Source organism: Manis javanica, chromosome 11, assembly GCF_040802235.1.
Source record: "Manis javanica isolate MJ-LG chromosome 11, MJ_LKY, whole genome shotgun sequence".
NCBI classification, from domain to species: Eukaryota; Metazoa; Chordata; class Mammalia; order Pholidota; family Manidae; genus Manis; species Manis javanica.
In genome coordinates this window covers 101076037-101101482 of record NC_133166.1, presented here as the reverse complement: position 1 = coordinate 101101482, position 25446 = coordinate 101076037, and the positions used below count along the sequence as shown (strand labels likewise).

General features: G+C 47.7%; 1 protein-coding gene across 4 annotated transcripts; it reads left to right on the top strand.

Moving 5' to 3' along the window:
- Positions 1-548: 548 nt before the first annotated feature.
- On the top strand, positions 549-24400 carry PFKFB2 (6-phosphofructo-2-kinase/fructose-2,6-biphosphatase 2). 4 transcript variants are annotated; one of them, XM_017644614.3, is made up of 15 exons: positions 549-724; positions 1898-2005; positions 7459-7584; positions 8069-8165; positions 8544-8646; positions 8775-8849; positions 9214-9270; positions 10169-10293; positions 12105-12312; positions 12727-12873; positions 13612-13716; positions 14467-14596; positions 15340-15402; positions 15742-15806; positions 16422-21274. In XM_017644614.3, exons 2-15 carry the CDS (start codon positions 1918-1920, stop codon positions 16617-16619), a joined length of 1587 nt encoding a protein of 528 aa, XP_017500103.3. In that variant the 5' UTR covers positions 549-724; positions 1898-1917; the 3' UTR covers positions 16620-21274. The 4 variants fall into 4 exon arrangements, with proteins under 4 accessions (XP_017500103.3, XP_073073122.1, XP_017500104.1 ...); XM_073217021.1 differs by lacking the exons at positions 549-724; positions 16422-21274 and adding exons at positions 731-875; positions 22377-24400; XM_017644615.3 differs by lacking the exon at positions 549-724 and adding an exon at positions 731-875 and having other exon boundaries at positions 8580-8646.
- The last annotated feature ends 1046 nt before the right edge of the window (positions 24401-25446 follow it).

Here is a 25446-nt window from a genome sequence, read left to right as displayed (position 1 = left end):
GACTTGAAATACACAAACTCACCTCTTGTGTAAAAGCCTCTACCTCTGCATACGTTATATAGAAACTGCATCTTTTCACATCTTTCATGACTGTTTCCTGCTGGAGCAATTTTCCTCTTTGGTTCTTCAAGACGACCAGAACAGATGGAATAGAGTGGGAGGTAGGACCGAGAATAAAGAAGGCGGTTAGAAGTCCCCTGGAGTATGTGGATGGGTCCCGCAAAGCTCCTGGTTCAGCGGAGGAGCTGATTTTCTCAAGTTACAATGGCTGGCCTGTGGGAAGCATAGGCAAACACCCTATGGTGTACTCAGCTCAGATGCTATGGTCCCTTACTCTAGAAAAGCCCCTTCTAAAGCTTACGTCCCAATTTATGAATCTAACGAGGTCCCGTTGGGATTCGGTGAGGAAAGCGTTACTTGCACTTTTTTTTTTCTTTTAGGTTTCCACCCCCCTCCCCCAAATCCCACCCACTGCATTGGGCCATTTAGTTCACTCTCGCGAGAGTGTGAAAAGAGTAGGGTTTTTAAAGAATTAACTCCTCCCCCAGCCCTATTAGTTGCCAAGCAACGATGCAACCAACCTCCACGGTGCTGGGCAACTTGAGAGCTTGAGATCCCTCGCCTTCCCAGTTTCATCCCGCAACCGGAGCAAACGTCAGCGATTCCGATTTGGGCCCCGCCCCTGGAGCCTGCGCGCGCTCGATTGGTCAGCGATTCTCTCCAGGTGAGCACCAACGGGGTGTTGGCGAAGCCAGGCCCGGGCACGTGATCTGCCGGCGACTCCCGCGCCCGCTTCAGTCGGTCGGCTCCTGTCTGCAGCGCACCAGGGAAGTGCCAGGGCCACTGCCAGGAGGGATCTTAGGAGAGGTCGTGGGGTGAGCGACAGCGGTGCAGCGCCTGAAGAGCCTGGGGGGGGGGGGCGGGAGGAGGGAGGCTGCGTGCGCTTGGATGGTGAGCAGGACAACGATGCCTCGCTGCTGCGGGGAAGTGCTGGCCGCCGGGCATTGCCGAGAGTGCGGACGTTCAGGGACTGGGAGCCACAACTGGTGTTTGGGTTGGACTTGTGTAGTCAGTGGAAGAACGGTGCAGGGTCCTTGAAGCAGTAGGAACTTAGGGTCCTCACGAGTCCCTTGTCTGGGTTTTGGGAGTGAGCTGCGGGCTCTTCCACCCCAGTTTGAGTCAGGACTGACCCTTATTCTGCAGCTGACCTTGGGGAGGTCATGTACCACCTCTTTGCGCCCTAGTGTTCCTTGTATAGACCAAGTCCCAGGGGACAGCTGGGGAGAAGATGCCGGAGCAAGAGCCTGGTAATGAGAACACCAGAGGAGCAATGGTGACTTGCTAGGACTGTCTCAGGGTGCAGTTACAGCTTTTCCTTATGGGAACCTGTTTGAGATTTTTCCAATTTCTCTAATTTTCTTCAGGACTGAATCCTGCCACTGGACTGCAGTTACTTTATGATAGCAAATTTAATCTCTTTGCAACCCAGCCCACCCCCATATGCTGCCACTACACTCCCTAGATTCCCAGACTAGACTTGGAGGTCAGGAAGGAACTTGGCAAAGCCACTTAATTTGATTAACCTCTGGTTTTCAATCTAAAATGGGGAAAAGTAATAATGGTAGCAAAAGCTGCCTTATTACAAGGATTACTGGAAGGATTGAAGGAGACAATTATGTGAATGTAAACCCCCCAGTCTGCACTATAAATGCAAGGTTGCAGTGCACCTCCCTTCATAGGTGAGGAAACAGGGCTTTTCCAAGGGCACACAGCTGGTAACTGGGTGAGAGCTGGACTTGGCTCTTGGTCCGGATGGCACTGATCCTCCTCACTGAGTGTTTTGAGTGCTTTCTTCTTCCATCCCTGCCCTTCCTTACATTCCTTTTGTCCCCTCCAGACATCTCCTGAAGAGCTGCCATGTCCGGGAATTTTGCCTCTTCCTCAGAACAGAACAACAGCTGTGAAACCAAAACCACAAATCTTCGAATGTCAGAGAAGAAATGCTGTGAGTTCTGGGGAAAAGCTCCCCCCTCCTTTATCTTGGGAATATGTTTGTAATCCTCGACTTTGCTGCTTGGTGGGAATGAGAAATGATAATTTGACATGGGAATGGAAAACAGTCTACAAGGGGGGTTTTCTGTCTGAAACAAATGACTCAGTGAAATGTTGGTCCTTGGGACTGGGCTGCGAGAATAGCCCAGCATTTTCTTACTGCTTTCTGTCACTGAATCTCTCTCTCCTGGGGGTACCTGCACACTTGATTGATGTTGATGGTCAGAACAAGAGTGGCAGGGGGCAGGAATTACTTGGGACTGATAGTGTTAACAGTTTCTCTTTATCTCTCAGGCTAGGTTTTGTGAGGCACTGCTCACTGTGAAATTGTAGGTAGGAGCCAGTAGTAGCTCATTTCTACAGGCCTCAGGAGAATCGGCGCTGGCATTTGACTTCTGACTGTGACTTGGGCACCTTCCATTTTCACAGATTCCACCACCTTTGCACTTTGCAAACTATTTTCCTTGCAGGTTCATTCCTGCGGGGACAGGTTTCACAGGAGCATTTTCATGCCAGTTCTTCAGACAGAGACACACAAGCAGAGGTTTGCAGAGAGATCCTTCTCTGTCCTCACACATCTGTGTGCCTGAGCATGGCTACTGCCTGCAAGACTACATCCCCCGCTCCACAAGGTCCTGGGCACCTGTTCCCCAGCTGTTTCAGGGAACCTCAAGGAACACTAGCCCTTGCTGCTGCTGCCCGCAGATTGGGACCCTGTCAATCAGTTCTCACTTCAGTGGTTATATATATGTATCCCCAGGTGGAACAGCCAGGCAGCATGAGACCTGGAAACATCCCATGTTCAGAGCTTTCCCTGGAGTCTAGGCCTTGGTGTCATGTCCTTGTCAGTCTCATGATTAACAGGGACAATTGCTTTTCATCTAGTGCCAGTGAAGCTTGCTGGGGTTCGGGCTCCAGCAGAAGCTCCAGCTTGGGTGTGACCCTGGGATTAGGGTCTCCTTCTCAGCCAGGACAGGAAGCCAGGCCCCAAGGGCAGATACCCCATGGGGGATAACTAGTACAGCGTGAGGTTTGAGTTTGGCCTCTGGAGTCAGACTGCCTGAGTTTGAATCCTGGTTTGACTACTTCCAGATGTGAGCCCTTGAAAAGTTGCTTATCCCCTCCATGTACAACTTTATAAAATGGGGATGCTGATAGTCTCTCCCTCCAGAGTGCTGTGAGAATTAGATGAGCAAATATACAAAAGCACTTAGAAGAGCGCTGGGCACATAGCTAAGGGGTATTAATTTTTACTGGTGACTCTATTTGCATGTTGTTTTTATTCCTGAAACATTACATTTCAAATCAGTTATACTCTAAATGCTGCCCCGGGAGCTCACTGTCTAAAAGAGCCCTGTGAATAATTGTTTTTCAGTAAAGAATGTGTTCTCCTCTTGTTTGACAATATTGCAACCCAGATTATGGGGTTCAGGATGCACATCTTAAAGGAGAGGTGTACTTGGTCCGAAAGAGAGCAGAGAGCTAGTTGGGCTGGGGAAAGTTGGTAATCGTGGGTGTCTCTGACCCTGCATAATGCCTGGTGCCAGGCCAGCCTCTGCACTATGGTCCATGAGAGTCTATCTGCCTTCCAAATTCTTAGTTTTCTTGCCTTGATCCTCAGGAAAGCAGTAATCCCAGGTCTCTTTCCCATCTTCTAGACTCTAATCCTTGCTCTGGGCTCTGATTTCTCCTTTCCAAGCTCCACCCTCTTCAGCCCCACTGGAAGTATCTGGTTTGCCCTAAGGCCACCATCATTCATTTACCACACTCTCTTCTGCCCTCGGGGTTCCGACTGTTAGACTGTTGCAACCCTAGTCAAAGGAAAAATAGACTTAGGAGAATATGTGTTAGTTTATTTCCTTTTCCTGTTATTTGCCTGTATCTTGGAACAGACTCCCCCGGCTGCTTAGTGTTCACGCCCAGCAGTTGCTTTATTAAAAGCTCAACGGTTATGCCCTTGCTGCTAATTACACCTGTGTTGGACTTCAGCTCTGGGAGGTGACTGGGCTGGAGGGCTGAAGGATGCCTCTAGGGAGCCAAAACCTCGAAAGGAGCATTACTGGAACTTCAGCTGCTCCAGGGACAGGGGGGCGGGAGGGGGTGCTGGCTGAGGTCCCTTTATGGTGCCCAGATGACTGGCTGCAGGGCTCTGTGAAAGCAGGCATTGGGCAGGGAGTAGGTATACATGCTTTTCTTTCTTTGTTTCTTTTATTCTTTGACATTTTGAGTAAGTCAGGAAATGACAAGTTCCCATGTGTTACCGTTCCCAAACAGCAAAATCAACGCATGTTCATGGAAAAGTTCAAACGATATGGAGACTGAAAAGTGAAAAAACTCTCACAATTGCTCCTTTCCCTGTTAAATGTGATTCTTACTGACATCTTACTCTATTAGTGAAAATAGGTTCACACTGTATGTATTCAGTTCTACTGCCATTTAAAAAATGTGTTAAATGTTTTCATGTCAGTAAATCCAGATTTCTGTCTTCTGTGTAGTATGGCATTGTGTGGCTATGACAGCCCCACATGGACATTTCTGTTGTTTCCAATTTTCCACCATCACAGACAGTGCTTCAGTCAGCATCCTTGCATATACACCTGTGCAGGTTTGTGCTAGCACCTCTTCCCACAGAAATAATAGGAGAAAAATTAGACATTTGAAATGTTGATCAACATTACTAATTTACTCTCATAAAAAGTTTTATATTGTTAGCTTTCTTTGATATTTCAAAGTGCTTGAATGGAAACTGGGCATTGTTAACTGCAGCTGCACTGGTTAAAACGTTAACTTTCTTAGTGTTTGTCTGCAGAACTTGGATATTTTGTGCCTGTCAGTCAAATAGTAGGAGATGGTCTGCAGTTTTATGACTCCTGGTGAATAGAAAGAAGATATTACCAATGAAACACATGTAATGCGCAGCATATTTAAAAACTATGAGGCCTATTTAGAACAAATAGTGAAGAGGCCTCGGTCATGAAAAGGCCAGGAACCGCTGACCACCTTTCAGGATTAGATTCGAGAGCGCAGTGCTGACCACATGGCTCCCTGTGTCAGGTGCCGACAAGAGCTGGTGGCTGGGACTCGCTGGGCAGGCCTGAAACCAGGAGCCTGACCTTGACTTTCTGCCGTGAGGCTATAGGCCATGCTCCTCATTTCTCTGGGCTGAAGGGTTTCTGTCTCTAGGAAGGAAGTTATCAAGCCTTCATTCGCTCTAAGTGTGCTCATGAAGGAGAAATAAGTCTAAGATTGAGAAAGTGAGTTAAACCTTATGTAAAGAAGGGAAAAGAGAATTTCAGGATTGAAATGACTTTCCAATATATGTGAAGGGTGTGTTACATTGTCTCTGAAATTTATCAGCATGAAGAAAATCTCTTGTTCAAATTAAGGTAGTGGTGGTTTAATTTCTTAACAGGCAGGACAGAATGTTCCTAGTTTTGCCAATGTTGCAAGTTTGAAGTATGGTTTAGATTTGTACTCCAGAAAATGAGAAACTGTGGCTGCAGCAGGTGTGTGTGTGTGTGTGTTCTGGGCAGAGGTGGGGGGTGTGCTGGAGGGCACCATATGGAGTCTTCAGTGACCAGTGCCCTCTTTTCTTCTTAACACCCTCTGTACAGTTGGGTAAACATGGAGCAGCTGGTTCCCTGGTTGATGTCAGAGCAGCTCCCAAGTATCAGTTCATTTTCATGTTTAGGGAGGCTAGCAGAACCTTCAGGGGAAGTGACTAATGGCCTGAATGGTGTAGACAAAGTAGGCCTAGAATTGCAAGTAATGAGCCAAATCATGGGGGTTGACAACTTGTGGTGCTGAGCTAGAGAAATGCAGTGTCAGGAGGATTTTACTACTGAAACCTGAGGCAGCAGAGCCCAGGCAGAGTCGGTCTGTCTGTTAGGGGTCAGAGGTCAGGGATTAACATCAGCTGAGGCTGCGGGGTGGCCTTTGCTTGCCTCTGTGCTCCCTGTTTGGACAGAGATGAAAATCTTATGTTGCTCGTTACCTATCTTGGAGGGGCTCCTCGGCCAAGGCCGAGGAATTTTCTGTGTGCATGGTGGGTAATGGACTAAAAGGCAAGCCCTCTGACCCCAATTCTGGGCACCTACCCCCCCCTCACCACTTGGGCCAATCTTTGGCTTCTGAGTACTTCTTGCCAAACCCCCTTAGGTAACTTCCTTCCAAGGTCAGTTCTCTACCCAGGCCCTCCCGGCTACTTCTCCATTGAGATCTTTTTAACATTCTTTTATCAAAAATATAAGAAAGGTGACCTTCCCATCCAAGTACCCCAGTCTTCCTGAATTGTTTCTTTAGCCTTACAGAGTCACCTTGTCCCAGAGCAGAGAAGCAGCAGTAACTTGCTGGCACCCTCTGGAAAGCTGTGCTGGGAAGCAGAAGGCGAAGCCTTTCTTTCCTGTCCCCTTCCTGCTCAGGGCCTTCCCTCATGGGGGCCGGCAGAGCCTGAGCCCCGCAAGGGGACCCCCGTTTGGGTGCTGGCCCCAGGAGAGTGGCTGGCGGCCATGCGGGCCCCCTCCCTCCCCACTCCTCTGAGGTCGATGGGCAGGGAGGCGTCACCCTCTGTGAGCGAGATGATGAGGAATCACAGGTTCCTGTAAGGTCTGTGTTGTGGCACGATTCTTCCCAGGACTCATCGTGTATCCTTAGCAAGTCGCGTGTGCAGTGAGCCCTGTCTCTGTGACTGAGCATTCCTGAAATAAGTTCCCTAAGGAAGGGCGGACCTGTGAATCTTGCTTCTAAATCGTTTTGGTTTCATACGGGCCGTGGGACAGGCTGGCTGAGATGCCACTTTACCATGAAGCTTCCTGAGTCTAGTGAGGAACCTGGCGTCAGGTAGCCTTTGCCATAGTCTCAATCTCACCATGATTTAGAAGTTCTGCCTAAACTGTGTCCTGAGTGCAAAGGCCAAAACAGCTTGAGGCCAGACTCCTTTTAAATGGGCAAGCTAATCTGGCCCCTGGCTCTGAAGGAATGGGTGGATTCCTCAGGATAGAAACCTTTGGACCTACTTGGGAAGCCAGCTCAGTTCTGCATTGGTAGAATCTCCAAGCGTTAGACCGCCCTTCACAATGGTATCATTCTCCTGTTAACTAGACGTTCTCACACAGGGAAGGTACTGTCTTTCTCATCCTTACCATTTTGTCCCTTCTCTCCGACTGGATACTCTGAAGACCTCGGCTGTGTAAGGAAGCCATGTTTTGGTTTGGGTACCCTCTGAAGTCTGCGTGACCCTTCAGCTCTCTCTTGGGAGGGGTGGCCCGAGAGCTTCTCAGTCTCCCCGAACTCGCCTCACTGAAGTTTATGAGGGTTAAATGAGATCCCGACTGTGGAGTTCCCAGCCCAGTGCACGAACCTTTAGTTCTTTAGTCATTTCGTCTGTTCTTTTGCATTTTCCCCTAGCATGGGCCTCCTACATGACCAACTCCCCAACTCTTATCGTTATGATTGGCTTGCCAGCCCGGGGCAAGACCTATGTGTCCAAGAAACTCACACGCTACCTCAACTGGATTGGGGTGCCCACCAAAGGTACGTGCGGGTTATTCATTCCTGGGGAATGGGGATGATCCGTTCCTGGGCCTCACAGGCCTCTGGGAGACTTAGTCTCCTTGATATCGAAGTTATAAGGTGCTCCTGGCAGAAGTACTGGTTGCTTCCTGATTTGTTCACAGATGTGTTTTCTCCTGGCCTAGTTCCGAGGGAATGCCTCTGATAGTTTAGGGCTTTACATTTTCAAAGCCCTTATACCTACATCGTCTTGTCTAATTCTAGCAATGCCCCCGTGAAAGAGCCAGAGTAGCTGAGGAAATCGAAGCTCAGCTTAAGACTTGTCCAAGGTCTCGTAATTCTGAACTGGAACCTAACTTGGCTTTCAGTCAGTCAGGTCTTGTTCCTAAGGCGCCATCGTACTCTTTCTGAATCCCCTTGGGCACTTTGGCATTAGACCGAGAAACCCTCTTCAGTGGGGTTATTGTATGGTGTCACTGCCGAAGGGTGTTGCTGTCTTCTGCAGTGTTTAATCTTGGGGTGTATCGGCGTGAAGCTGTCAAGTCCTATAAATCCTATGAATTCTTCCGGCACGACAATGAGGAGGCCATGGAGATCCGCAAGTGAGTCTTAGGCCCGACCTGCAGGCCGGCCCTTTCTCAGCCATCAGGAGCCTGGGTGAGACAGGGCTTGGTTCTCCTCTCAGTAAATATCCTGTGGGGGGTTTAAGTGGCAGTTACTGGCTGGACAGGTCACCTCGGGCTTGGCTGGGTAGAAGAACAGGGCTCGGGAGATGCACGTATGTCCGTAGGCCAGGCCTACAGAGAGAGAAGATACCTGCATGGGGTGGGGGATGTGAAAGATAGAGGATGGTGTAAAAACCTCAGTGGGGGAGTTGAAAAGTCTTGTCGGGGAATAATTTTGACCATTGGGAAAACTAAGCAGGAAGGGACGCAACTCCCGAGCAGCCCTTCCGTTCACGTTCATCGCTGGCTCTGCAGAGCTGGCCTCCCTCTAGTCCTCTGCTCTCCTGGCAGACGGTGTGCTCTGGTGGCGCTGGGCGACGTTAAGACCTACCTCACTGAGGAGAGCGGGCAGATTGCGGTGAGCCTCAGCTGCCTCTTCCCGCCCGGGGCTCTGCCTTTGCAGCCGCCTGGCCCGGCAGCCCCTCCTTGGAGCCGCCTTGCTGGGATCCATCCTCCCCACTCAACCCCCATGGGCTCTCTTCCCAGGTGTTTGACGCCACAAATACCACTAGGGAGCGGAGGGACATGATTTTGAACTTTGCCGAGGAGAATTCCTTCAAGGTAGGCTCCGACTCCATGCTGGAGGAAAGGGGATGAGTGGAGGTGGGCAGTTGGGAGGGACATGCAGATCTGTTTGACCCTGGTGGGCGAGGACAGGATTGGGTATCTGATTCTCTCCTCTCGGGCCATACTCCCAATCCTTGAGTGTTTTCTTTCAGGTCCTTTCTTAGACCCTTAGCCTGTATGTCTGAGGCCTTGGGGATGTGGTAAGAGCTATTTTTAAATGAAGGGGCCATGAAGGCCACTTTCATGGAAGAAAGTCCTGGGGGACGTGATGTTTGGGGTGGGCAGGCATGAGCATGTGCTTTTAATCAGCAGCCTGGTATTTTTTAATTCATTATCACTTCCTTCTCTCCCTGGGCAGGTATTCTTTGTGGAATCTGTCTGTGATGATCCTGATGTCATTGCTGCCAACATCCTGGTAGGTGACACCCCTGCTTACCACTCCCTCTTGATCCTTTGTGCCTTCTGTGTGTGTATTAAGGGAGAGAGTCAAGTGGGTAAAGAAAGAAAGAAAAGTATCTTCAGCAGTACCGGGTGATCTTTTTGATCTGCCAGACCATCATTTTGCACCCAACACTCTTCCCTGGGGAGCACAAACAGAGGCTTTGAGGAATAAAATAAGAATTAGCTGTTGAGTGGAGGCCAGAACTTAGACTGTGGTACTCCTGGTCCTGAGTTTGGGTATTAGCTGGGTGCTGAGGCCTAGGTATGTTTTTCATATAGATCAGACTCTTCATTATCTGTCAGGGCCACCTTATAGGAAGGTCATCTGCCCACTACAGGTGTAATGTTCAGGTCAGCACTGTATGCCCTGAGCATCTCATGCCCTGTGGCCGCAGCATAAGCCAGGCCCATTTGGTGGGTTGTGCTGTGCTGTGCAGAGCAGACACCCATGTGTGGTCTCATGTGGTGCTCTCGCAGCACCCTGGGAACTTGGGAAGGTCTAAGAAGAGGTATCTGGTCCAAGTCAGGCATGCATCAGATCAATACCCTGTGCTGAGTAGTCACAGGACAAAATTCAAGCCCATTCTGTTTTCCCAGGAAGGTACATAAAGGGACTGGGGCCCAGGAGCAGCGTTAGCTGCATGAGTGCCTCTGTCTCTCAGCCAAGGGCAAGCACATGACTCCCCAGCTGTCTTTGCTTTCTTGGTTGCCAGAGGCACAGGGCAGAGAGCAGGTGCACAGGGAACAGGGACGCCAGGGCTCTAGTGAAAGTCGGTCTGTGGGCTTCCTTCTCTTCCTCTAGCTCAGGCTGTTCACAAGAGGGCTGTCAAGGGCAGACCTCTGACCAGGCCGTGCTCTTCCTGTGATTCCAGGAGGTAAAGGTCTCGAGCCCTGACTACCCTGAAAGGAACAGGGAGAACGTGATGGAGGACTTCCTAAAGAGAATCGAGTGCTACAAGGTCACTTATCGACCCCTTGACCCAGACAACTATGACAAGTAAGGTTAAAGGCCCTGGTTTGAAGGGCTTGAGGCAGGGGTCTCATTTGAGGAAAGAGTCTTTATCCCTCTGCCCCCACACTTCCTGCTGACAATCCAGACCCATGATGTTTATGTCATTCCAGAGAAACAAGGTATGGTATTTGCAGGTTGCATCTTGTACTTGAACACGGAAGTGTTTTCTGTCATCAGTTCTTCCTCTCTGTCCTCTAGGGCAAGATTTCTCAACCTCAGCATTACTGACATTTTGAACTGGGTGATTCTTTGCTGTGGGGGGCTGTCCTGTGCGATGCAGGATTTAGCAGCATCCCTGGCTTCTAGATACTAGTAACATTTCCAAGCTGTGACAACCGAAGATGTTTGCAGACATTGCCAAACGTCTCTGGGGAGCAAAAATCACCCCCAGTGACTGAGAGCCACTGCTGAGATCAGTCGTTCTGATCTTGGGTTGTTGTAGGACACCCTCAGAGATGTATCATTGTCTTTGGTCACTTTTAAAGTTTATTGTGTGTATATATACATATGTGTGTGTGTGTGTGTATACACATGTATATGTTATATGTCATTAATACATAGGTAGAATATATATTATATATTATGTCATATATACATATGTATTACAGCATCTGTAATAGAGAAATACATACTTTTGTAAAACGTATAGGAATATATACATGTAATATGTTACATATGTAGATTAAAATAATAAACATATAAAATATATACAAATGTATTTTGAAAAAATACATAAATAAAACATGGAACATGCCTGACTCAGAGAAATGTCTGATCAGTGTTAGCCATCATTACATGGCAGTATCTATCAGCAGTGTGGTATATAGTATGGGTTAATTTGTTGTGTGTGAGATGTAAGAACCATAGTGGAATGTCAAGTACCTGTTAAGAAAGCTGTGTGCACATGGAAACCTGTAAGAATGTAGCCTTTGCAAAAGCACGCGGTCAGAGCATTTAACAGCTCTGTTTAAATAAGAATACAGCCCTGTGCCAAGCAAATACAGAGACACATGTCACCCACTGTTAAACTGCTTCAGTGGTCTGCTTAATGTTTTGAGTCTTTAAGCTCCTTCAAGTGGGTTGTACAGAATGTTAGAATTTGGAGGTGTTCCTTAATACAGAAGTTGAAAAACACTGCCCTAGACATGGCCTGGCAGTACATTTTAGTTAGCCAGTGTCCTACCTAGAAAAACATTCTGGAAGAGGTGTATGTGTGTTTATAGATGTTCTCTCTGGTGGTAGGGTTATGAGTGATTTTTATTTGTATCATTGTGCCTTTAAAAAAATTATTTTGGAATAAGCATTTATTATTTTTACAATGAAGAAAGTTCCATCATGGCCACAAAGCAGAGTCTGTGGAAGCACCTTTGAGAGAAGCCTAATCAGTTGGGTGCAGGGAGTGCATAGAAGTTTCTATGCTTCTGCTGCCTTGTCTCCTCCCCCCACTGCAAGTCATGGGTCTTGGGAGTCGTTGCTTCTCACCAAATTCCAGGACTAGCAAAATCTTCAGGTCATCTAGTCTAGCCCCGAGGAGAAGGCTGAATGCTGTTTACCTTATTTATCTAAACTGAATGGCATAGTATAGGCACTGAAGAAGGGGTCCTGACTGGGGCCATTTTCCTTCTCAGTTCTGGGGGGCATTTCATCTTTTGCCATTTGGTTCCTGAAAAGTGGGTGGGCTACAGGTGGAGAGGAGGCAAAGCTGCTGGAGCTGCAGGTAACTAAGAAAATCCTTTCTCTTACTGTTACCCTCAGATTTTCATAGCCAGGGCACTTTTTTTCCTTCTCTGTCTCAGGGACCTTTCTTTCATCAAGGTGATAAATGTGGGCCAGCGGTTTTTAGTGAACAGAGTCCAGGACTACATCCAGAGCAAGATCGTCTACTACCTCATGAATATCCATGTCCAGCCTCGTACCATTTACCTTTGCCGGCACGGAGAGAGTGAGTTCAATCTCCTGGGGAAGATCGGAGGTGACTCTGGTCTCTCTGTGCGGGGGAAGCAGGTGAGTAGTTAGCCAGCAGGCTGGGCCTCCTAGGCCTGGGGTTAGAAGGGCACGGTGGAGGTCATCTCTTTTACCCCTTCACTCCTTCCTAAATCCTGCTGGGGCTTAGCCTGTGTTTTCAGATAGTGAAGCAGGCATTTAGGGACGTTTTCTCGTTTGCTGTATTGTAGTGTGGATAATTTGGAACCATTTCTGCTGTTCATTCAGCTATCAGATATTTATTGGGGTATGACTTGTGTGCTCAGCACAAGACAGGGTGCTCCCATTAAAGTTCATTTCCTCTTGGGTTTACCTTAACGACGTAGCACCTCTGAGATTTTGACTGAGGTCATACACATCGTCCTTTATTGGCCAGGTTAGTGGTCATGTGTGTTGTGTTTTCTCTCCCTTTTCTTTTCTTTTTCCAAACTTCAGTTTTCCCAGGCCCTAAGGAAGTTTCTAGAGGAACAGGAGATAGCGGACCTCAAAGTGTGGACGAGCCAGTTGAGGAGGACTATCCAGACAGCTGAATCCCTGGGGGTGACCTACGAGCAGTGGAAGATTCTGAATGAGATTGACGCTGTGAGTAGGGAGCTCCGGCGGCTAAGAAGCCAGTAAAAGTCTCCTGTTTGGACGGCAACTCTCAAAAGTCGTGATGTGGGCAGTTTTAGCCAGAAACTAGAACCCCCAGGTAGAAACTCAAGGAAGCTGAGTCTGTGGCCGATCTGGGGAGGAAGAGGGAACAGGTGCACCTCTAGCAGGGCTCGCTGCCTGCTTGAGCACCTGGGCCGATGCGGCATTCAGACCCTTTCTCACCTAGGCCCTTGGGCCCCGGGTCAGTGGGGCCCCATTTTGTTCCTTTATGTGTTTAAAAAGAAATAGCTCACCGCTTGATTTCTGCTTAGATCCGTTGGTCAGCAACTCTGGGAACCTTCTTCCAAATTTTTTCTTGGCTTTCTCTGTCCTCAAGCACAAAAGTAGGCACTTCTCCGTCTTCCGTTCCTCTGTGCCCTTTTAAGGCTCCTGCAGGAGTTCTCCAGCCCCTTCAGGCTCCCCGCTTCTCCGCTTCCTGTTCCTTTTATCCCACTGACTTTTCTTGCCCTTGAAATCCCCCGCGGTAGTAGGAGAAAGCGGCGGCTACCTCTAGAAAAGCTGCTGCGTCCCCTCCACAGCTGCCCCAAACACCCTGGCCAGGCAGCCGTGGCGCCTGCTCAGTGCCGGCGCCTAGTAGGATAGCTGGGAGTCTTCGGCATGGGCTTCCTTCTTCGGGTGCCCTTGCCTGCGTCTGTCTGCGCTTCAAGCCGGGGTGGCTCCACGCAGGGCGTGTGCGAGGAGATGACCTATGCAGAGATCGAGAAGCAGTACCCGGAGGAGTTTGCGCTTCGAGACCAAGAGAAGTACCTGTATCGATACCCTGGCGGGGAGGTGAGATTCCCCTTACGTGAGGGTGCTGCCCAGCCCTCTGCTGGGGCCTTGGCTTTTGTTTGGGGGAAGGATTGAATGTGGTTTGCGGGGTCTGCACAGGCTAGTCAAGATAAAGTTTAGTTTACCCTCCCACCTTCAGGTCATACACAGTTTAATTCAGCTCATACACAGTTTAATTCAGCTCAGGCTCATTAATTTTTAAGATCTCCAGGGGAAAGGGTGAGAGGGTGTCTTCTGTGTTGATTATGTGGTAGAATAAACACAATCTTTTCTACTTTTTTTATTCCACTCCCTCAGTCCCACCCTCACCCTAGCGGGTATAGGCACCAAGTAAATGTATGGGTTATGAATGATTTCTCTGTCATCTTTGGTGTTTTAGGCTAGTTCCTGGCTTAAGTGGCTTTATGCTCTAGGGATGCATGAGGCAAACATATACAAATAAATACAGCAGAATGGCAGGGGTCCAGGAAGCCCCCAGGAGCCCTGTTGCCTTACACTCTGCGAATCTGCGGGAAGGAAAAAACCAGACTGAATCGGGTTTCTCTGCTCGACCTGTAGTTTTCTCAGTTTGAATGTTGCTCTTGAAAAGCCTGGGGGCAGTTGGCAGGCGGCATGAAGTCGCCAAACCTCTAGGAGGGAAGCCAGCTGGGGAAGAAGTGGCCCAGCCACTGGGCCTGGCATACCCAGCCGCCGCCGTGGCTGCCAGCTTGTGCCTGGCCGCCTACCAGCCTGCCCCACTCCCCCCCCCAGTCATACCAGGACCTGGTGCAGCGGCTGGAGCCTGTCATCATGGAGCTGGAGCGTCAGGGCAACGTCCTCGTCATCTCCCACCAGGCTGTCATGCGCTGCCTGCTGGCCTACTTCTTGGATAAGGGCGCAGGTGCCATCTGAGGGAAGGGCCGGGGGACACATCCATGGGGGAGAGCTGGGTTTGGGGTGGCTCCAGGATCCCCGGCAACCGGACCTCCCCCTCCTCCACGCAAGTTGGAGTACATTCTTCAGGCCACGGAGTGGGGCTCCCAGCAGCCACTGGGCCGGCTGCTTGCTGACTTTATTCTGCTGGCACAGAAGCCCCCAGGGGAGAGTGGCTGCTGCTGGAGCTCCTTGACCCTGCTTGGCTGAAGGGCCAGCGCTGAGCGGACTCTCCCGTCAGCATCAGAAAAGTGGTTGAACATGTCCGGCTTGTTACTTTGGCTATGAGGAGGGTAGTATCCTAGAAGCATCTTCGCCCTTTGGATTCAGGGTAGGCCAGTTTCTGGGTAGAGCCATAAGAAAGTGCTGCTGCCTTCCCGGTATTTCCCTTCCCTTCCGGATCTACCTGAGCTGCTGGGAAGCCTGCAGACTGGCCTTCGGTGTACCCAGGTGGGCCACAGTCTTCCCTTCAGCGGGTCCTGGCCTTAGCACTTCTGTTTTGCCCCAGTGGAAGGATCTAAAATGGACTTGTTTCCTTCATGAGCCACTCAGTAGCTTGGGTGGCTGTCCTGTCACTGTCTGGGGCCTAGGGGAGGAACTGCACAGGTCAGGGTAGAGGAAATGCATGAGCTTCTTAGAGTGTGTCTTCCACTGCCTTGACCTTACTGCGTGATGCTACAGACTTCCCTCACCTGGTCTTTCTGCTTCCAGATGAGCTGCCATACTTGAGGTGCCCTCTCCATACCATCTTCAAACTCACTCCGGTGGCCTACGGTAACTATGAGCTTAGGAGCTGGGCAGGAGGTGGGATTGAGGAAGGGAGGGATTTTAAAATTCTCCCTGAAGTTTGTCTAGAAGTTCAGCTGCCTCACCTGTGTACACCAGGGACATTCCTCAGTGCTTCTCATTTTCAAATGTATGTGTGTATATGTGTATATATGTACGTGTGTATACATGTGTGTATGTGTGTATATATGTATGTATGCACTGGGGATACATACGTTCTTTGATGGTCTGCTTTTCCATAATGAAACTAAAGCATTTTCCCTTGACTTTTTTTCTTGTCCTCAGGAAAAGGCAAAAAAAAAAAAAATCTCTTTTCTGTTTTCTCAGGGTGCAAAGTGGAAACAGTTAAACTCAATGTGGAGGCGGTGAACACCCACCGTGACAAGCCAACTGTAAGTGTTTTTCCAGAGGTGGGGTGCAGGTGCCTTGCCTCCCTGAGTCTTGAACCTTTGGCATCAAGAGTCTGGGGTTTCTTTTCTGTACCAAGGGGACAGAGACCCAGAACTCCATGTCCTCTTAGTCTGCTTACTTCCAAAAGGAAGAGGTGTTAGAATGACTATTTTTTTAAATTAGTACCTCTCTCATGAGTCTTAACCTTGAAAGTTGGCTCCTGGAAATCCAATGAAATATCGAAGTGTTTGGCTGAAGTAAAATGCAGATTTTCCCCCCAGGAAGTGCTCCCTGTAGAATGCAGGATCCAGAGTTGCCTATGAGGTGGGGTCAAGAGGTGCAGGTCCGTTCCTAGGTCTGTCCTGACAAACTGTGCGTCCCTAGGGGAAGCCCCTCCTTCTCTGGCCCCCTTGCCTGCTCTGGAGTGTGGTGCCCGAGGAGACACTCCCTCTGCGGTCCTGGGGCTGGGGGGCCAGGCCACGGCTCGTGTCTTATGGGAGACTATCTGCAGAGGAGCAGCAGTGGAGGAGGCTGCTGTGGCTACGAGCATTTTAACCTTTATGAGTGCACCTTTGGCTTGCCTTTCATTTGTGTGGTGTCCCTCCATTTCCAATCAGAACAACTTCCCCAAGAACCAAACCCCTGTAAGGATGAGAAGGAACAGCTTCACGCCTCTGTCCAGTTCGAATACAATAAGGCGTCCAAGAAATTACAGTGTTGGGAGCCGGCCCCTCAAGCCCCTCAGCTCTCATGCCCTGGACATGCAAGAAGGGGCCGACCAGCCGAAGACCCAAGTCAGCATTCCAGTGGTGTGACCGTGTGCTCCCCTCCAGCCCTGGCCTCCTGCCCCTGCCACTAACCCCCAAGGGATCATTTAACTTCCAGCCCCCACTGCCAACACCCCACCTCGAATCTTAACCCAGAGTGTGAGGTCATGTTTCCTGACCAACCTCAGCTATCCTACAGTGTGAAACATCCTCCTGCCCAGGGGCAAATCGGCCCGTTGAGTATTTTAGGACAGGTCCTCGGTTGGGGTGGCCTGGAGGAAGTGGTGAAGGGACAACACTCCCTTGGCACACTGGCATAGCTGGGGCTGAGGCTTGGCAAGCCACACACACTTTGTTCTTGTTTGGCCCTGGTTCTAAGCTCACTAATGTCCTTGAGTGGTCAGGTGGGGGGCTGGGTCCAGGGGGACACAGAAGCCCGTCTTCCCTTCACCTTTGTCTGTGCGGGGCGTGCTTCACTCACTGCCCTTCCTTGGCTGCGCCCTCCCTCCTTGCCCCCGTGTCGGATGTCCAGCTTACTGCATGTCGCTGTCATTGTGGTGTCCACCCGCGAGGGATGGTGGTCGGCGAGGGAGAAGTCTTCTCTGCAGTGGGCCTAGGTGGATGTGGATCAGGGGCATTTCTTTTCCCTTCTCCCTTCCTTTCAAGCCAGGTTCTGCAGGGGTCAGCCCGGGCCACAGAACACGCACAGGCGCTCTAGAGCCTGCCGGTGCACGTGGGTGAGAATTCTTGCCTCCTTTCCTGAGAAATAGGCCTCTGTCTTCGGTGCCTCAGAGTATGTGGGAAATATGTTGGTTTGTATTTTTCATTTCAAGAGCCAGGCATCCTGGTGGCTGTGGGGCGAGGCGCAGGACGGTAGAGTGGCCTCTGGCCGTTGCAGGACTGTTGCAGGGCAGTGCGGCCTCTTGGCCGACCACAGCACCTTTCCTGCCAAGGCTGTAGTTCCCTGACCTCGGGCTGTTAGAAGGACAGGGGTAGATCCAGGAGTCACCATATCGAGGCTTGAATCGCTCAGGGCAGAAGGCAGAGAAGAATTCACTCAAACTGCTTGTTATTTTCCAGTAAGTTTTCAACACACTCTCCTCTCTAAGTTAAAAATTTCTTTTCACATGAGCAATTGTTTTTCCAAGGGTGGGAAAGCCTGCTGATGAATTAACCTCCCTCCTAGTAGTCTTTTATCTCATCTTGATGTCTTTGGTACCCTGTGGGGGTCTAACTCTTGACTGTATTTACCGATTCACTTTTGTCATTTTATTTTCTTTGTAGGGTTAAACGAAATGGGTAGAACAGGGATCCTTAGCCCCTTGACCCTGATGGCATTCTCCTTCCCTCCAGTTGTGTATGCAAAACGTCTGAATATATGTGCATTTTTCTGAGAGGCAAGGCCTTCTAGTGAGACCTAAGAGATAGATGACTCCCCACCTTAAAGTTATCAGTTTGTAGAGCAAGCTTAGCTATTTGCCAAGGGGGTTTTTGTTTGGTAATAGAAGACCTTTTGTCATGGTTCTCATCCGGAATTATTCATTAGAATCCTCTTTAGAAGTTTTGAAATACATGCACATGCCTCCTTTTAACCCTTTACTTTGCAGGGTGACATGGAGCAAATCACCCTGTAAATAAATGTCCTTGGGCACTAGATGGGAATTTTAAGCACCCTGGAGAGAGGTAGTGAGATAAAGCCTGTAGGATGATAAAGGATATCAAGCAAAGGCAGCTGACTTGTGACCTTGAGTCCTTTTTTCTTACATCCCGAGTTGGCTCTCACAGCCAGTTTCCAAAGGTTGCTTGCCTAGATTCTCCTGAAATTGCATCCAAGGTGTAAGTAACCTGCTAGTCCTGTTTAGCCATCACACAATGTGTACTTAGTGCCTTTGGTTGTGGGGCTTTGGGCTGGGTGCGGGTAGTGGTTGTGGTAGGATCCACAGAGGTGGAAGAGAAAAGTCCTTGCCCTGAAGAAAGTTATTTTGGGGACAGGGCATATAATTTACAGTAAGTGAACATTTTCCAAAGAGCAACACATTGATTCTGTAAGTGTGGACATTGAGGTAGGGTACAGACTACTTCTCATAACTTTTCTCTTGCCCTATGGTGCTGAGACTCAGTGTTGGGAGGTTGGGAATGGCCGCTGCTTTGAGAATGAGATGTAGTCTAGGATGTATGTGTGGCCCTTTTATAAGGTTGCCTCATCTACTTTTATTTGGCTGGTGGTTTTGGTCTGTAGTCCAAATGAGCAGCAGAGTTTTTTCTGCTTAGGCAGGTAGAGTAGTTCAGAATTAATGAATGAGAAGAGGGAGATTCTGATCCAAAGACTTTGAATTTGGGCTGAACGTATGCTTAGGAAGAGGAGATCTCACTGACAAGCCAGCATTATGTTACCCTGTTGTAAACCCCGGCATCAGGTCATCGGGATGCACGTTCTGGCCCTCAGCCTGCTGAGTGCTTCTCCGCTGTCCCGCTGTACTAGTTCGTGGTCCTCAGAAGAGGAGCCTGGGTGGTCTTCTTATTCTCAGATAGTGGGAAATGAGAGCTTGACGATAGCAAGCAGTTTCCAGATCCTTCCGTTTTTAGAGCAAGATCCTTCCAGGCAGAAGGCTTAGCAGGAAGAAGCTGGGAGAATGGAATAGAACGCTTACTCCACATTTTGGTGAAGTCCTACTTCCTATTTTTTCTTGTCCTCTGCACCCTTTTTTGATTATGTCCATGTCACAAATCCTACAAAGAAAAGTTGGATTCCAGAGTACCTTTCTTTGAAGCTTCCAGTTTCGTTGAGGGAGAAAGAGGTGAAGGCGTTAACATTTAATCTATTGGTATAAAATGGGAACAGGAAAACCACCATGTAGTCTTATTTTCTTTTTCTTGATCCAAAGCTGATTGAGGAATTGGTGTGTGACAGGCCTGAAAGAGGGATCTAAGGCAGATTTAGGTTCTCTGCTTATCTCCTAGTTCTCAAATGGGAATTGAGCTCTTCCTTATTATCTGTATTGTCTTCGGTTTCGTTCTGATGAGGAGTTTGCTTTACATTCAGTTGGAAAGTAGACTAAGAAAATGTAGTAGGAACATGCATTGCACTAGGGGTCTGCTCTGTATCGTTTCCGGGTCTGGTTTTTCCCCAGAAAGTTAGAGTTAGGTACAACATACTTGTATTCCTAGATGGGACGGTTGAGTGTTTCCTGTGAGGTTCGGGGTGCCCCTCTTTGCATCCTCACGTTTGATCATCAGAAGCGCTCACATTTTAAAGAAACGGTGATGTATCTGTTTGGAAATAAATCCATCTTACGGTTCTTCTGTGAGCTGGAGGTCTCGTTTCAGAGAAACTTATTAGTGCTGAGGTAGCTAAGGGACAAGGGGAAAAGAGTGTAATGATTGAGAAAACTATGTCTAGGTTATAAAGTTTATGCACATTTCAGTGTCTTTGCTAGGCTCAGAAGCCATGTTCTGTTTGTTTCAAGAAATTTGGTAAATACACCCAAGCTTTCAAGGATGCACATTGACTTGTGTTTTAAAATGTTACTTTAAAAAATATACAACAATTGAGTCAGGTTGCAACATTTGGCAGGATTGATCTGACTTCCCATAGTGGTGACATAGACATGAGAAGGATGTCCAGGAATTTAATTTGGACACATAGTGTTCAGAAGACTGTATTTCGTAGTACACCTTTATGCTGACTGACTGACTGACAGGCTCTGGCAGGGTCCCTATGCTGACTGACTGACAGGCTTTAGTAGGGTCTGTATGCTGACAGTCTGTTCCTAGTTGTATCAGGTAGTGGTGTATATGCATTATTGTATTTCTCTGTCTTGTACATATCCTTAAAGAAAGGAAATAAACACTCTACATGGTTTCCTTAGGGGGAAATTCTGTCCACCGTGGTTTTCAATAGACATTCCTTTTAGTGTAGCAGCCAAATTCTTATCATTTTACAGAAAATGAAGGTTGTACACCACCTGAATGATATTTGGTAAACTTCGCTAAAGAAATGCCCGCTCAAAGCCTGGAATTGTTACCTGTAGTTGAAGCCCTCACCTCCATTCCCCAGTGCTAGGCAGGACTTCACTGCACCACCCGATTCTGAACCTTCTGTGTCCTCAGCTTCCCTGTAGGGAGTATCGCATTCCTTCCCCTGGATAATGCAGCTGTTCTCAGTGTGCCGTGAACTTGGCTATTTACTCATAATCTAACAAATAAAAATGCAAAGGAAATTTTGCATTCAAAAATTGATTTTAATAGTAAAAAATTCTTTACAGTAAACCTTTCACTGAGGATCTATGACCAATATTTTACTTACTCAGTATTTTTGTGCCTGAATTGCTTGTGGATGTGTTTTGATCGTGTTGAAGTAATGAGATCAACTCATTCTGAGATGGCGATGCTTTTGCTGTAACACAAAGGACTGATCACCAGCTGTGCCCTTGGAGGGGGTGGGGAGTGGGCTGGCACCACTGGGTTGGGTGGAATGGACTACATTGGGAACCCAAGGAATAGTGATCCTCAGATCTCCCTAGGCATACCTCTGTAGAAAGAAGGAACTCAAGTCCTTAGCAGCATTTGGATTTAATCTGGTGACACTGAGAAAAAAAATATGCCACTCAGATCCACATAAGGTGTGTACAACTGTATTTGAAATATGTTTTTGTGTTTATGTGTAGAATGGGTAAATAAAACTGTTGAATAACTTGAACCTATCAGAAGGCTTCTGGGTTTTTTGTTTTCTGTTTTGGGTTGTGTTTCCCCCCCTTTCCCTCTCCCCCAAAACTTAGCCTCCTGCTGCTCCATGGTTGAGCTTCAGACAAGCCAAAACCAGTTCATAGTGTGCTGGACTGCTCGGGGTGGACGTGGCTCTCTTCTACCACCTCCTGGGGAAAACGGGAAGGACATTATGGAAGGCATCTACGGAAGGAACTTCGTGGTAGTTTTATGTACTTTTGGGCATCTCTACAAGAATTAAGAAAAGTTAATCTTTGACAAGGCTGTGCTATGAACATGTAGCTCGTTATTTATTGTCAAGAAGAACTTTGGCGATCTCTTAGAATTTAGTGAGCTGTTCCTTCTAAAATATGACCTGCGTCTTTCTCATGAGATTACAGCCAACGGATAAACAGCATTTAACTTCCGGGACAGGAAACAGGTGGAATCTGGTCACCATTGTCATGCCTTATCCCTCGTCACCCTAACAAGGAGCAGGAGCTTGTTAGACATGGAGGCTCTTGGGCCCCAGCCCAGGCCTACTGATCAGAGTCTTCATTTTAACAGGATTACCAGGTGATTCAGGTGCACATTCAACATTTGGGAAACACTGTTCTAGGGGGAACAAATTCTCACAAGGTAAAAAAACATTTAAGTCCCAGTTTATGAGACGAAGACTGATTTGGGAACGGACTGGGCTAACTGCAGTGGTGGAGGGAGACGCTCCGCAGAAGCCGTGGCCCTGAAGCAGGGGCACTCCCTCCGCAGGGGTTTTGGCTGATGTAGCCTGCATCCTCCCCTTTAACCACGGGGCTCCCTGCAGCCTCTGCCTCCCATCTGGTATGCAGCCTAAGATCCAGGTCCGAAAGGAGCGCCTGCTCCAGCGCAGTCGCCAGGCTGGTCTCCCAGGGAAAGAAGCCCATGGCTGTGCCGTTGGAGCTGGGCTGACTCCCGAGAGTAGGGTGGCCCGTGCAAGCACGGAGTGTGTCTGTGGTGGGCGTCCGTGGTGGGCAAGATGTGAAAGGCAAGGGAGGGACTCTGCTTTCTTTGTCGTTTGGCAGTGTTTTAATGGCTTCGTTTCTGTCCCTCTCCTGCCCCTAGGCCGACTCTGTGCTGGCTGCGCATAGGCACACCTCTTCAGGATCCCTTCCATCACCCTCCTGATGACGTCGAGGCTGAGGCCAGCCCCCTCCGGGAGACGGATCTACTGAACAGCTTGGGAGATGAGCTCTACCAGGGCTTGAGCAGGAAGTTAAGTGAGGACTGGACATTTGGGGCTGCCAAAACGAGGCCCGGAGAAACATCACCACCTTTCTGTCCCTCATGCCTAATGGGAATGTCAGTTACACTGAGACAGGTAACTTCCCTGTGCCTCAAAATGTTTAACAGCCTGAACCGATTCATTCTTCATCTCTGTTTGCTAGGGTTGGCCCAAGCTGGCCAATTTTCTATTGCTGCATTTAACATCCTACTGTGACTACATCCTTAGCTGGCTGTTCTTTGCCCAAAGTACAAATGCACCTCTAGACTGGAGTGTTTCCAAGTGACAGAGCTGAACCCCTGCAAGCCTTTTCTGTGCTGGAAGAGCTGGTCTCTGCATCCATTCCAAGTGAGCAGGCCTGAGTTCGGTATACCTGTTAGTAGTCAGGTTTTTGTCACATTGGAAACGAGGCAAATTCCCCAGGTGAATGGAGGGTAGCTGAGAAATTTGGTCCCTAACACATCTCTTCTGTGGTGATGGAAGAGCAGGGCCAGTAGCAACCTTCTCATTGAGAGAAGTTTTCCTTGTTCGAGGCCCCTTGAGGCCACGACCTGACTGCAAGACTCCCCAGAAGGTACCTTTTAGGTTATCTTTTGTAGCCACTGTATTTTCTACCTGATGCTGTGTTCCCCTCATAGCCAAGGAGGGCTAATGGGCACTCTGGTGGTTGAGAATGAAGGCTAGAGAGAGAAGTCTGGTACCGTTTACACCCATGAAGCAAAGAAGATTCCTTGGGCATCAACTCTACCAAGGAGTTCTTTCATCCTCAAAACAGGTTCAGAGAGACGTGCCCTTCTGTGGGGCTCTGGCACCATGATGCTGGCTCTGAGAACGCTGTGGCTGTGACTTCAAGACAACCAGTCTCCTGATGCTCCCCTCTTACCTAGTTGTCATTGTCATGTTCTCCTGGTCACATGTAAAATGTTGGGGGAGCAGGGGAAGCAAGCCCTCAACGCATTAGTCATTGGTTTCCCTTAAAGATCTAGGTCAGTGATTGTCAGGTGCACAAATATGCCTCTCTAGACATGATTTTATTATGTTGCTATTCCTGAAGGAGGGTTTGGAAGCTCCAAAGGATATCTTACAAGCAAAATCCTTTTTTTTTTTTTTTTAAGAATAGCAAGTTTTTAGCTTTTCATTTTTTTTTTCCCCCTTTCACTCATATGCCCACTTGCTGGGCAAGGGGTGAGTGGCAAGAAGAATAATGAAATGCAGCTTTTCCAAAATGGTTCTTTTAAACCATGCAAATTATACAGGGCTCTGCAACCTAAGTAAGATGTGATGAGCTGGGCTGCAGGCAGTTCAGCATCCAGTGGTGAGGTGCTTGTTTTATATGCACAAAGCTGCCTTCAGAAAGGCTCCTGACTGCTCCGTAGCAGGTGATTTTCATCCGGCTGCTCGTGGCATGCTGTACTGTGATGATTTTGTTCTTATATAACGCAGGTTTCTTTCTGCATCTAAATACACTGTCTTTTGATGGTCAGATCATGTTTTTATTTAGTTATTTATTCATCCCTGTAAGGTATTTTAAGTCCCCATATTATTGTTGGCATGTATTTAATCAAAATGTAATTGATGATGTCAGTTTTTGGTAGAAATGTAGGTAGTTTGAGCTTTTATGTCTAATGTTCATAGTATCTTAAATTAAATTTCTAGAATGTAGATATCTGTCTTCTGTAAAAGGACAGTAACTATGTTAAGGCACAGTGGATTTGAGTACTTTTTTCTCATTGATTTTTATTAGTATAAACTGAGAGATGCATTTCTCTGGAGAAAAAGTTATCTCTTGGGTAAAAAAAATCATGCTAAACTATATGAGTAATATGTATTGCTTTTGTAATAATACAATAAAAGTTATTTTTAATTAAAAATGCATTTAATTTTTAAAATCACATAAAGGAAAATAATATTGGGTACATTATACATATTAGTATTTTCTATAACATGCAAAATGTGTTTCAAAATGGCTTCTTGAAATGACTCTCAAATTATTAGATTGTGTATATATTTCCAACTGATGGTGTTAACTGGTGACCCTTTTATCAAGTTCCATTAACATTTCAGAATATCAGTAGGTTCATTACTATCATGCATTTTTGACATTCTAGAGCTTTATTAGTTTATTTAACAAATTGTCAGTGATCACCTGTTTGTTCAATGCAATGACTAAAAGTTCCTCTCCTCTTTCTGGAGTTTATTATTGGAAAGGAAAAAGTTAATAGCAGGCCTGTAATCCCTCCCTCCCTACTGGGGATGCTTTCCCTCTTGTGAATAATCTTGATCAAAACCATTTACTAGGTAACAGTTACATGAATGTTTATGATAAAGGAACTTGGAACGTCCTTCTTAGGGTCAATAGCAGTAGAGATAGATGAAATGTTCATAGTAACAGTAGTGATATTACAGGATCTAGAGTCCAAGGGCTCTGATAGAATGAAAATGATATATGAGTTCTCCAACTAGGAAATTGAGAGACAGTGGTTGTTAGTATTACTAAGTATACTGAGCTTTAACCGTATATCTGGAAGAGTAAAATAATGAGGGTATAATTTCCTTGGAAAGATTTCCAGCACTTTCGCAAGCGTTACCTTATTCAGCAATCACGCCATCATTTGTAGAAGACTGGGAGTGTGGCATCTTTTACAAACAGGTGAATGAACACCCTTATTGAGTGACTCACCTACAACACTGATGTTTTTGTCAAAGTCCATACCTCGGAACAAGGTCAGTCTATAATATTTGTAATAGTGAGGGCCCAACAGACACATAACATGCTGTTTTTAAATGTAGCTGGAAACTTAACAAAAATATGAAGATTAGAAAATGACTATTTAGAGAGCACTGCAGTGTTGGGTGATGGGTATTCTGTGTTGTGTTTATGTAGCCTTCATCATTACCACCTCTTCAGGG